The sequence below is a fragment of the Lycorma delicatula genome, chromosome 1, assembly GCF_047948215.1.
Source record: "Lycorma delicatula isolate Av1 chromosome 1, ASM4794821v1, whole genome shotgun sequence".
In the NCBI taxonomy this organism is placed as follows: domain Eukaryota; kingdom Metazoa; phylum Arthropoda; class Insecta; order Hemiptera; family Fulgoridae; genus Lycorma; species Lycorma delicatula.
This window is the reverse complement of record NC_134455.1, coordinates 339216889-339231096: the sequence shown is the minus strand read 5'-3', so window position 1 is coordinate 339231096 and position 14208 is coordinate 339216889. Positions and strand designations below refer to the sequence as shown.

At 30.4% G+C, this 14208-nt stretch overlaps 1 protein-coding gene across 1 annotated transcript in view; it reads right to left on the bottom strand.

Moving 5' to 3' along the window:
* vap (RAS p21 protein activator vap) overlaps positions 1 to 14208 on the bottom strand; it is a 126046-nt gene that overhangs the window by 69847 nt on the left and 41991 nt on the right. The window contains exons 3-5 of the mRNA XM_075382278.1: positions 13980 to 14186; positions 11806 to 12008; positions 7519 to 7739 (exon numbers count right to left, since the gene is read on the bottom strand). Of these exons, the coding sequence (XP_075238393.1) occupies positions 7519 to 7739; positions 11806 to 12008; positions 13980 to 14186 (631 nt within the window). The remainder of the gene's footprint in view (positions 1 to 7518; positions 7740 to 11805; positions 12009 to 13979; positions 14187 to 14208) is intronic.

Sequence of the window (14208 nt, the reverse complement as noted above, 5' to 3'; positions counted from 1 at the left end):
GTATCAAGATATATTATTATAGATTTTGAATAGTAGTCCACTATATATCATCTACTAAATTGTCTATCTGTGAAATTTTTGTATTATTCTTAAAATACGCTCCACTTCAACAAAAGGAAAAATTTTTCTTCTGTATTTCCATAACTAAACTCACATCAAGATACTTTACAACGTTATTAATATCTTATTTATCAAAACGGAATGTTGAAAAAAAGAGTTTTCCTAAGTTTTTTTAAAAATTCTCTTATCGTTTTTTGAGTACCAGTTTTTTCTTGCTCACAATCCGTAACATTATCAAATGCATCGGTTCAAAAAAGGTAACTTTTTTTTATGGCCGATTCATACATGCCTTTAAACATCACATGTTCTTCCTTATTTTTTTAAGCTAATCTTACCTAATTGAAAATAATAATAAAAATAATTTTTTTTACTAACATATGAAATATGTTTATAACATATACAAGCATACAACAGTTTAAACAAAATAGGTTTTTATTATATATATATATATATATGTACTTGAATGTACACAGTGAAACTTCCCTTAATGGACACTTCCCAATAATGGAATCCTGTTAATACTGGACACTTTTAGACTTCCTGGCAGTTTTATGGTGATATTAATGGATAAAATACTTCTCAATACTGAACCTTGTAAATAACAGACGAGGACAATGAATCTGCCTATAAAAACTAATCATCAGTTCTGAAAAACGGCAGCAGGAATAAAAATTGTAATTTTTCTTGTTTTATTTTGTACTCAGTGGGACTAATTTGTTTATCTGTTGTGAATTACATCACTTCCCGCCTAGACACTGACGTTATGATTTCAATCAATTCATCATCAGCGTGATTCATTAGTGTAACTATATACTGTACATTTAACACAATGTAATACTTTTGTTACGACATAGTACTATATTTTTTATTTTAGTACATTTTCAACTTCAACTACATTCACTGAAGTATACTGTACATTCAGTTTTTCTGTATTTTATAAAAATCGTTACAACCATCATTACTGCAACTTAAAATGCCTCAAAAACATAAAATGCTTGACAATAAAAGAAAAAGTAGCTATTATAAATGTCTAAAAAAAAACTCAGTGTGTGTGATATGGCAAAATGTTTTGATGTCAGGAAAACTCAGATAAGCGATATCTTAAAAAGCAAATTTGATATCCTAAAGTCATGAACTGAAAAAGACAATCAGTTAAGCAAACATGCATTTCCTAAAACGTCAGGTCTAGCAGTTGACAATTTGACTTATGAGTGGTTTTGCAGGGCTTGTGCTAATAATATTCCAGTCTCTGGAACTTTGACACATGAAAAAGCCCTAGAAATTGCTTAAAAACTCTTTTACAATGAGTTTAAAGCATAGGGGGGCTATTAGATAAACTGTGAATTAGACATAAAATTGCATTTAAAAATGTTTGTGGTGAAATGTCTGGGGCTGTAAATGAGAATTTTATGTTCTGAGTGAAAGGAAAAGGTAAATGAAATATGCGTGTTATAATGAAAGTAACATTTTTAATTGTGATGAGACTGGTCTTTTTTCTGAGCTTTTCCCAGTAAAACAATGTCTTGAAAAAGGAAAAATTTATTAGGGGGGGAGAAATCAAAAGAAAGACTGATTGTTATGTTGGCTGTGAATGTCAGGTGAATTTGAAAAACCATTAATAATCGTCAAAGCCACAATGTTTTAAGTGCGTAAAGGTAAAGTCATTAGCAATTGAATGGTATTCAAATAAAAAGATCTTGGATGACTAGGTAAATAATGATGGACCGGTTGCTGAGTTCTAATCGTAGAATGGGAAGGCAAAATAGGAAAGCCACACTTTTCTTAGTAAGTAAAATCCCACCATAACATAAGCTTAGAAAATGTAAAATAGATATTTCTTTTCCTAGATACTACTGCAGCATGCCAACTGCTTGATCAGGGGATCATCCAGAACTTTAAAATTCAGTACAGAAAAAGAAGATGTTACGGTATTTACTGTCATCAATCAATGAAGTTACGGTTACTGATGAGCTTTCTGAAAGCATTAGTGTGTTAGATGCAGTTTTATGAATTTGTATGGCATAAAGCAGGTAACTACTATCACAGTGAGAAATTGTTTTGTAAAAGCCACTATTAAACCTCCACAAACTAACTTCAATTCCGACATTGAAAATCTTACTAAACCAAATGAAAATTCTGTGGAACAAAGTGAATTAAAACAACTTATTGAACCATTTGGAAACTACAGAGTACTCGAATATTGACTTTGCGCTCAACACAGAGAGGACTTTGCGCTCAACAATAACTCGGATGATGAAGAACCCACATTTACATAACAAATAGGAAGCTACAGAAGAATTTCTTACAAAAAGGAGTACCAGAAGGTGTTATCTTAAAATCAGAAGTTATTGAAAAAAATATGTATCAGGACGCAGTTCAAACTAAAAGAGACAGTTATTTTAAACCATCTACCTACGAGGGTTGTAATTATTATTATTACAACCCTCGTATATTAAGCCTATATTAGGGTATATTTACCCTAATATAGCCTAATATAAAAAGACATATTTTTTCCGTCAAATATAGTTTTATTTTTCAACAAAGTCTCCTTTCAAATCTATACACTTTTTCCAGTTATCCTCTAACCTCTTAAACTCTTCTAGTAGTAGCTGGCGTCTTCTCTGCAAAACATGTGTTTACATATGCAATAACCTCTTTGTCCGATGAAAATCTCTTTCCTCAAAGCAAAACTTTAAGGTTCGGAAAAAGTTACTTGGAACCAGATCTGGTGAATAAGGTGAGTGGTCAACCAATTCAAAGTGCAATTCATGAATTTTAGCCATGGTTACCGTCAAAGTGTGAGCAGGCGCATTTCCTGATGGAAAAGCACTTTCTTCTTCTTCAATGTGGTTGTTTTTTTTGCAATTTCTGCCTTCAGCTTGCAAGTAATGATGTGTAATACTGTTCGTTATTGTTTTACCTTTTTGAACATAATTGATAAACAAAATTTCATTACTATCCCAAAAAACAGTCACCATCACCTTCCTGGCCAATGGAACTGTCTTCACCTTTTTCGAAGCAGGTTCACCCTTTGCAGTCCACTGTTTTGACTGTTGTTTCATCTCAGGAGTGTAGTGGTGGATCCACGTTTCATCTACAGTTATGAATCGATGCAAAAAAATCTGACTTTTTTTGCTAAAAATGTTCCAGCAAGGCCTTGGGAATGTTCATTCGAATACATTTTTGGTCCAAAGTGAGCAAACGTGGCACCCAATGCATGGACAGCTTACAAATATCCAATTCTTTAGTTAATATATGACAAATACGTTCTTTCAGTATGCCCATAGCCTCTGCTATCGCTCTAACCTTAATTCGTCAGTCGTCCAGTAACATTTGGTAAACTTTTTCGATATCTGAGGTGGTTCCAGTTTTGTGACCGTCCTGAATGTTCATCATCAACCAAGCTGTTACGACCATGTTTAAATTCAACTGCCCATCTTTTCACAGTGGCAAATGATGGGAAGAGTCCCTGTAAACAGCGTCCAACTTGGTTTTAATTTGTGTAGGTGTATTGCCTTTCAAATGCAAGTATTTAATCACGGCACGATATTCATGTTTTTCCATTTTCACACAAACACTCACAATGACTTACTCAAACGATTATCAAGCATCAACTGAGCATCCAAAATGGCTGAAATTTTGGTGAGGGCCTTTCAACACAAATACGTTCCTTAACTTTTGTTGAGTGCTGCCATTTTTATGTTGAGGCTCAAAACTTTTCAGACAACCCTTGTACCTATAAATAAATTCTACGTATCTGTATTTGTTTATTTTGATTTTTACATTATTTTTTGTACTTGTGTTTTGATTAATATCAAAACACTTCGCTTCTTTAATTAAATTTTTGTAGCGTACACTTTTTTTTATTCTATTTTAGTACAGTACAGTAATTTTATTCTCTTATTTTATTGGTCAATTACAGTAGTACAATATTATTTTTTTTATTTAAGTGTGAGCATAGAGGACAGTGTTTTATTTTCAGAAAAACAATAAAAAGACTTGGAATTTTTAGTCATTTTAATTGGAAACTATTATTTTATTTAGATTTTAATTTATATGAAATAAATACACAATACTGTTTGTTGTTCTATTCAAAATGGGTTTTTTTTCTGTACAATAACCGAACATAATAATGTATTCACATTTTTCTGTACAGCACCTCTAAATAATAGACAGGTTGTTGTTCCTGAGCTGTGTCCCATGATATTGGGAAGTTTTACTGTATATAAAGGGGGTATCATGAAGTGTATGATAAACTCTTGATGTATCAGGACATCGAAATAAACAAAAAAAAGGTCCATGAGGACAAATGTTTGCCATTTTATCTTTTCAATGAAAATTTCATATGAAATCTTAATAACAAATTGAGATATTCTAAAAAAATTTGGTGTACCTGTACCCACCAACATTTACGAAATAAAAGAATTTTTTTAATTTTACCTTTAAAAATTTCAAAATGGTAGTCAAATTGTTTTTAACCTTTTTTCATCACATTATTTAGCGCTCCGCGAAAATATATTGGTATCTGATTGCCTCCCTTCATATTTTTATGCTACCCTCTTGTGAAAAAAATTTCAAAAAATTATAGTATATTACAGGGATTTAACAGATTCTGACAAAAAAAAAATAGTTACGATTGGATATTTTTTATGCCTGTAACAAAAAAAAAAATTGAAACAGTACAGAAATTAAGATAATTTAATTGCAGGATTTTTTTTGCGCATTTCTACCGGGTTTTTTATTAGCGAAATTTTTTTTTTGTTTTGTCTTTATGAAACATAGTTTGCTGATTTTAAAAATAATACTTTCAAGCAAATCGGTTGAAAATTGGGCAAAATATGATGAAAAACCCGTGTCATAAATCACATATGTTAGTATAAGTGAAAGTAGATTCAGAAAACTACGTTTTATAAAAATTCCCACCACTTAAAAGGCTATTCAGATTGACAAAAAAACAATTTTTACTGTATACTGTTATTCATTACGAATCGTTATGTGTTTCATATTTACCGATATCTTTTGTTAGAAAAGATATTTTAGACCTCAGGTAAAAGTGACATATTTATGACCACAAATTCCTTTTTTTTTTGTTTGTGCCGTATAACATAACTTATTATGTGTTTCAATACATCGATATGTTGCTAATATAATAAGCTATTTTTGTAAATAATAAATAAATCTGTAACTCTCATAGCAATTATAATACACAAGTCACACACACACACACACACATGCACATTTCTGAGAAAAAAATGGTCATATTCTTTCTAGTCTAAATAAAACATTTTACATCGTATAAACCTCATTCAAATTGTGTAATAAAACTGATTCCTTTGTGAATACAAAACAAAATAACAGACTTAGATTCCATATAAAATGATTTTGTAACAGCGTTTTAAAACTGACGCCGTACATAGCCAGTTTAATGGCTACATGATCTCAAAGGTTAATCATAAAAAGTTCTGTAAATATTAGTTTGTTGAATTAAGTTTTTATAAAATAAATGCTAAGCCTTTTATTATGAACAAAATGACACCTCATTTATTCAATTCGGTTGAATAAACTGGGAATCGACTGAAATTTTAGACTGCACTTTCATCTTGTAACTTACAGGAATTCTCAAAATTCTCAATGAGCATAAACAATTTTATATCATCTGTGTACAAGAGTACATGAGCAAAAAGTACAACTTCACATATATCAATAATAAAAATATTAAACAGGAGTAGGCCGATATAATATACTGTGGGGTACCATAAAACAGTAAAGGACTTACATCAAAATCTTTGAATTTCACAACTGAGTCCTATTGCATAAATAACTAGATATCCACTTGAATAGGTTGCCAGAAAATCCAAATTCATACAATTTCAATAAAAGAATATTGTGGTTGACTTTGTTAAAGGCTTTATTGAAACCATACATATGATGTCTACCAGACCACCATTACCTTTTGTATTATATAAATACTGAATATATGTACTCAGATTAGTAACCATAGGGTGTTCTTTTGAATGAAACTATGTGAAATGAGTGATATTATTCTTAACCACATTATATGAGATCATCCATAATCTTTGAAAGTTTCTGAATTGAGATTGGCTTGTAGTTTTCAATATTGGCTTTTACACTCAATTTATAATCTGGGTAATAGAACAAACTTTCTATTTATGAGGAAAAACTCCTTATTTCAATGATAAATTGAATACAAAGTTTAATGGAACTGAAAGAATAAAGAAAGAACTTTTTAATATAGTTGGGTATTTGATCTGAGCTAGGTCCTTTATTCGATTTTAGTTCATGAAGTTTTAAAAATACTTCTGATTGTATAAAACATATATCACTTATGACAGTTGAAGTATTCATCTTTGGGTATTTTGTAACCAGATACATTGTCAGTAAATACCAAAAAAAAGTATTCATACATAAAAATAGTTTTATTTCCCATTACGTTTTTGTTTCCTGCTACCACATCGAACAGTGGTAGGGAGAGAATATCACCCAGCTTTAGTCTAGCCGTTATAGTGGTCATCAGTATTGCCAAATGGAATTCTTAGCTCCAAATCTGAGATCTACGTACATTTAAAAAAATATATTTTATATATTCTTCAATACCTACTTCCCTTATTTCTTAAAAATTAAGTGCTGGAGAAAGATTTTTCCATCAATTTGACTACAGTCAAATATACCAGTGAAGAGTCAGATTCTTTTTAGCCTCAAATGTTCTGAGATATTGTGAAAGTTAGAAAACAGTTCCAGTTACAACTTTTACAGGCGTAAGAGGCTTAATGTAGAAAATTTTAGGCATTTTTGCCTTAGCTTTAGTCTGATCAGGATAAGATCCTGACTTTTATATGCAGTTTCTTTGTTAGATGTTTCTGATGAATGAGAATAAATTTCCTTCTGCAATAAAATAAATATAATATTTATCGGCATGCTAAATTTACTGAAATGTAAATAACTGATTAATGTTTAATTATTTAACTATGTTTAAGGCTGATTAATATCCAGCCTTAAAAGTGTGAGACTCTTTACTCAGTTCACTACAGGGGCCAGTTACATTGTGTACATCATTAATTTTATAGAAAACAACTCTGACTGCTGCCTCTTAAACCTCATATGTCTTACACACATTGCAATCATAACACAGATTAGAAGAGACAGTGCAAAGCAACAAATTAATGTACAGTTTTGGTAATAAACACTGTAAGCACTAGCAGGTAAGCAGAAATCAAATAACCTATTATTCAAATGAATAAAAAGCTGCAAACTTCCTTCCTTAACAAAAATTTCACTGGACTATTGTTTGTAACAACAAACTTTCATAACACTACAGTGCAAAAGAAATTTAAGAATAAAAATGAGCATAACTGTTAAGAGCAAAAACTCTTCACATGCAAAAATATAAAACAAATAATTATAATGAAATGACAGTGAATATTAAGTGGTATTATATACCCTACAGACGGGCTGAACAAGAGTATGTCCTTCAACGATCTGTTCTTTGCGATATCTGTTGATGACCGCATCAAGGCACTCAAATGTACGACCACCCATCAAATATCTGACCCCTTTCTTCTCGATACGAAATCTCTGAATCTGATTATTAATGTGAAAGAATAATGAATAATCACCAGGTGAATTATCGCTAGGACGAACTAAAAATGAACCAGGACCAGCTGTTAAAAAAAGATAAAATATCATTTATTAACACTTACATGAAATGATTATAATTACAAATAAAAATGATCTGAATAAATAATAACATCTTCAGGTAGTAATGTCAATAGAAGTTAAGTATCTTACAATCAGGGCAGTATGGCCTACAGACCTAACTGCCTTGGGAGGGGTTGTAGGTGAATAAGACAAACAGTAATTCATAAGCACTAACACATGTTAAGAGGTCAGTAACTACAGTTATTTCCATTAATTTTCTGGCCTTCATATCTTTAATTTGAATTTATTCCAGCTTCTTAAAAGATGATTTGTTCTGAACAGACATTTTTGTCAGACCTGTTATCAAACACTGCTTTTTCATATTGGTTATCAAGTGTGCACGATAACGGCAGCTATGATATGAGCTGTGGGTGTGACATATTTACTGCTCAAGTTTTGGGGTGTAGCTACAGACTTCAAACAGTGTAAATCTCTGCTGCCATGAGAAAATATTGTTCATCACTTATAGCCAAACAAAATTATTTCTCATAAACAAGAATAGAATTGTAATACTTGAGTATTATGGCCACTGCTATTATGCATTGCCCTACTATTATAGTGCAATGTCACTGAAGTTCCCTATTAATAAATATTGTAGTGAGTTTGTGGCCCTACACCACACACTACTAAATAATGCACAATTATATAGTAAATACTACAAACACTGTTAAAGAGATAAGTATAACACAAGTTTACTACAATAATACCACAATCTGATAAAAGTAAACAAATTGTAACCACAATTCCTGACAAATGACAAAGCAGTCAGTTACACTTAACATTTTCATATAATTTCAGATATTATTGGGTCTTTTCATTTAAATTACTGAAAATAATAATACTAACTACCAAAACAAAATGGTAGATAGAATTACTTACCTCATTTAATACAGTAACCCTTTCAAGTGCAATCTCATCATTACATTTTTATAATCAAATTTTAAAAATTATATACTTTTATTAATAAAGTATACTGTCACATAATTAAGAGGTGTTCCTGACCATAGTAATCATAATAATAGAGACTATATTCAAATATTCCTTGTATGGTGACTGTTATCAATGATTCAAATTTAAACTGCAGCTGTACAGAATATTTTTAAACTGCCAGGCAGAATTTAAAAATGATAGCCGGCTTAACTTGGCTTAAAACTAATGAAAAAACCTGGCTAAAAAACATTGATGAACCACATACTGTTCAGGTAAATACAATGTTTCTGATAAATTGGATAAAGAATATTTCTTAACTATCTGATAGTATACTTTATTTATAATATAGTAAAACTTGTATGAACGCATTAATTACATGTACTGATAAGTTATGGACTGGACATGGATTAATAAGTTATAGTTAATGATTTCTTATGTAAAAATAGAAATCTTAGAGAATTAAAACAAAAGCATTCATCCTATAATAACTAAATATTTTAAACATCTTTGAGTCAGATCCCAGGCAAAAGTACTTTACTGCATCGGTTAAAAAATATCATTCTGCAAGTACTGAGGAAGTAGCACCCAGGAAATTGACAGGAGTAAAGTAAATATGAGATTCCAATGGCAGAAGCGATATTAAAAAACTGGTTCCTACAGATAATCAAGTTTAAACAATGTTCAGTTTCACTACATTCACTTTAATAGTGATTAATGACTACAGTGCTCAATATCACTTAAACTTTATAATAAAAAAATCCTTCAGCTTATTACTTTTAATTATGAAACATTCCCATGGTTTTCCCTTCAATTATTACATTCTCCAACTCCAAATAATTTAAACTACAGCTATCAATACCCATCAATATCAAATATCACCATCAAATATCAGCCCATCAATACATAAATTCATAAACTTTCATGAGGGTCAACACTTTTTCACGTCTTAAATCAACCTTTCCATGGAATGAAGGCATGAACTGATTAAAATGAAAACTGAACTGAGGACCAAAGCTGTATCATCAACCAACAAAATTTGAAATTTGTTATACCAGTTGTATAACAAATCATTAAAATGAAATATAATTTATGCAACTGGAAAAAAAATTTCTTACAAGGAAAGATAAAACAAGGATGTATAGTCTAATAAACTTTATGACATTATATCTAGTAGTTAGAATTTTAACAGATATACTATAAAATTCATATCAAAACATTAATTCATTGTAGTAAGAAATACAAGGCATATTTTTTAAGAAATGTTTATTTAGAAATTAAAAAACAAAGATAAAGATTATTTTTAAAGACAAAAACATCTAAAACTTCCTCTCTATTTTCAACATAATCATCACAGCTTGCGTGATTGCATTTATACTGTTTCAACAACTTCCTTATTTCATTATCATAAAATTCTGCCATTTATGTTTTGAAATGGTTAGTAATGATGTTTTCAGTTCATCATTATTTTTAAACTGCAGGGATCTGAACCATTTGTTTAAATACATGAATAAGTGATAGTTATTCGGTGTAAGTTCAAAGTTATTGGATGGTGGTTAAGAATTTCCAAGCTCAATTTTTCCAACAATTGAACAGTTTAAGCTGCTGTGTGAGGTCAAAAATTATCATGCAAAACCACGAACCAGCTGAAAACAAGCCACATCCAAGCTTTAGGACCAGTAGTTATTTTATGTTTCAGAAAATCAATAAACTAGGTGCCTTTCTTTTCTAAGAAAACAAAAGCTATGATGAGGCAGAAGGTATTTGCTTAAATCTTTTTTGTTTGATGATTAATTTACTATGCAAGTTTAAGGCTTGTAAATGGAAATTCCATAATCTAGCAAATGAAAAATGCCATGCCTATCCAGGATTTGATCCTGGGACCTTCTGGATGGAAAGCTGAGATGGCCCCACTGTCATGAAGGTCTGCAAAATGGTATAATTTCTATGCTTTGCTTTCAAAAATAACAAATGTTACCATCGCATTGACTCGCCATTTGTGATGGAAATCCAAGTTTCATCTCCAGTGACTGAGAACTGGGGATGTAGTCAAAAACCTCATTCCCTTTTTTACATAAACACTGCAAAAAACTTGAATTGAAGCCCAACATTTCTGCTTGTGTGCATTAACATTTACAGCACCCACCTTGCACACAATTTTTTTAACAGAGCCCCCTCATCACGATATTATAATTGCTGAGCATGGATCATTACACAACTGAATAGACACTACCTTAAATTCACTTTTTCCACTTATTTATCTCTCATCATGAATATTCATTCGTCCTATAAACAAATGGCACTATTGTCTAACATTATTGTCAATCATAATGTATGCTGTTAATAACCAATCATAGCATAAATCTGAGAGTCAGTGGGATTATATATTGTAGTGTTCACTATAAATTACTGCACACCATAAGAATCTTGCGTCTATGTTAACTAAATGGCCAAATGGCTATTACATCATATTGAAACATAATGCATGAGCAATTCCACTTCATTGCAACAGTCAATGGCAATTTCAAAATGAACCTTACTTTAAAAAAAACATGCCACATACTAATGATATTTACAGAGGTAACAAAAAGAGGTTTCTTTATATTTTTGCACTCTACGTGTGACATTTTCTTTTCTGACAAAATAAATGATAAGCATCTCAATGATATGAATAAATGTTACAGTCTATAATTCTATAGACTGATTTCACTCAGCATATTTGCAGAGAATATGCTTGTTTCCTCAGAATTTTTTATGTACATAATGAAAGAACATAGCTAAAACAAAAAGGCTCAAAATCTTCCTACAAAATCAATTCTATACGAGTTGTTTTTAAACAACTCTTCTAGTTTAAAAAGAAAACTAGAATGAGGAAGAAAAGAGATTACATACGGATGACAGAGGTCGTTATTCACAGGTATAATGAAGTGAGAAAGTGAAAAAAATTGTAGGAAGGAGGAAAAAAGAAATAGCATAAAGAAAAGAAAAAATGTAAAGAAACAGGTGTACAGAAATACACCTGTATTGCAAACTGAAAACTATTGTATTTCTTTCAAGCAAAAGAACCAAGAAAGATAAAACAAAGAATAAATTGTTACGTACATTTGACTAGCATATCAACAGCTTCATTCTTTGTAACGTTTGGATGAAACCAACTGAACACAGTGTTTGGGTCTATATTTTCATCAAGATCATCAACCAGGTCACGAAATATCATGCCTTGTTCACCAGTACGATGAGCTGTCACCCATAACCAGCCATCACCCATGTCATTATGTACAAAAAATATATCCCCTTTCTGAAAACTACATACAAAAATAATTAACATTGTCCAAAGAAATTTTTTTTAAATCTGATATAAAAACAGTTCTATTAACAACATGCAATACATACTAAATCACAGCTTCATACATTGTAATATAATGATTGTGTGTATATTAATGTAACATTCACATAAAATCACAAATATATATTCCTTCTATTTTTCTGGAGATAGATTTTAAAAATCTCAACAAAAACAAATTTAACATGGTGGATGAGTAAAAACCACATTTATTTACACAAGTAAGCATAACATTTTCTATCTCATAAAAATTGCCAAAGCTTTCTGATAACTTTCTGATAAGGGTGTTATTATTTCCTAAGTCATAATGTAGAAACATTATTACATTCTCTTTATATACTGACTGATTATAAATATATTATCAAAATCAAAATTCTCAAAGCAACTTTTTTGATGGAGTTCTTTTTATAAAAAAAAAGTACATGAAAGTTTTTAGTTACTTTCTAATAATAATATAATCAATCTTTTTAACATTATAAAACTGTCCAAAAGTTCAACCTTGGTTTAACAGATTTAATTGAGATCTTATTTCATTTTAAAAGTTCTCTAATCCAATATTCCAACTACTAACCCAATTTTCTGTTTAAGAAAGATGTTAATACCATCTGACTGATCTACATTCATCAACATTTAATAGGATATTTAAAAATTTTGTTAGCCTCTTAAGCCATTTTGAAAACAGAAAGTTTTCTTTATGGCCTGAAAATATATTTCCCATTGACAAAAATGCATTTGATCACGGAGGATGGGAAAAACTTGATTTACACACATTGACAGTCGAAACAGCACTGATAGTAGTTGCATGGTGTATGAGTGGCACGGATAAATGTCAATAACATGTTACATCTTGTTAAGTCTTGTCACAACCTGACGGCCAAGCTCTCCTCCATTGATCTTGTCATCTTAATCCAAACCCTACCTGCCGTAATCTTCAGACCACTCAACTGTTTAGCTATAAGAATGCACAGTGTAAGCCAAAAAGTGAATATATTTTAATTTATTATTAAAAAAAAAAACATTTTAAGTCTATTTTATTGCATCATATTTTCATAATTTTTAATTGTTTACAAATTTTGAAATTTGCAATTTGTGAAAAATGCTGACGTGATGGATAAAAATGAAGGTAATTTTCAGATTCAGCGCTAAAGAATACTAGGAATCAATTACCAAAAGTTAAAAAACATTCCACAATCCAAATTCTGCAGGCTTGTATAAAACAACATTAAAAAGTTAAAAAATATTCATTACAGAAACAGAAATGATAACTGTAATTGATACATAAAATGGACCTTAACAGACTATAAATGATAAAACTAAATGAATGGATGATTTAAATCTAATACACTTCATGATCACACCTTAATTAAATTTTCCTAACTCAAAATTACCAATGACAGTATCTTCAGAAGGAAGTGAAAAACAAAGCAGCAATAATATTACTGGCACAGAAAGGTTGAGTATTGTGCACTTCGGCTTGAGGCTTTATAAAAAATAAATGCATCCTTCAGATTTTGAAAAAAATTTTATCAGGTTTTAAAATATTTTATTGTTTGATAATAAAAAAATTTTAATCTGTTTATGGAAATGACCACATAATTGAATCAAAATTAAAAAACCTTTTAATTTTAAAATGGGGAAGTTGTCAAGTACAAAGTATTTGATCATTATACACTTTTTAAAACCTCAGATGAAGTAATTACTGCATCATAGTTTAAAAATTATCTGCTGTGTTAATAACTACAGTTAAATTGTAATAACACTGAACTCATGTTAGAATATAGTATTTTATTCCTAGCAATACAAATCATTTCGTAAATATGTTAACAAATTTAGAATCTACAAGTATATCATCATAAAAAGGATACATTAAATTAAAAAATATGTTAACTGTAAGAATAATATTTACTTAAAGAAACAAATAATCATTGCATACCTTAATTCATCAGTATCAGGCATTTTGGTATATGGTAATATAGCAACAATTCGCTTTTTGTCGTTGACAGGTTCAGGAGGAGCAACTGGATGAATTAATCGCTCACATTTGAGTAAATCTGAGCAACTAGTATAATACGCTATGAGATCAGGGAGAGAATCGAACTGACGACCTCCAATATAAAAGTCCCCACAAACTGCTGTTATCCTTAAAAAATAAACCATCAACA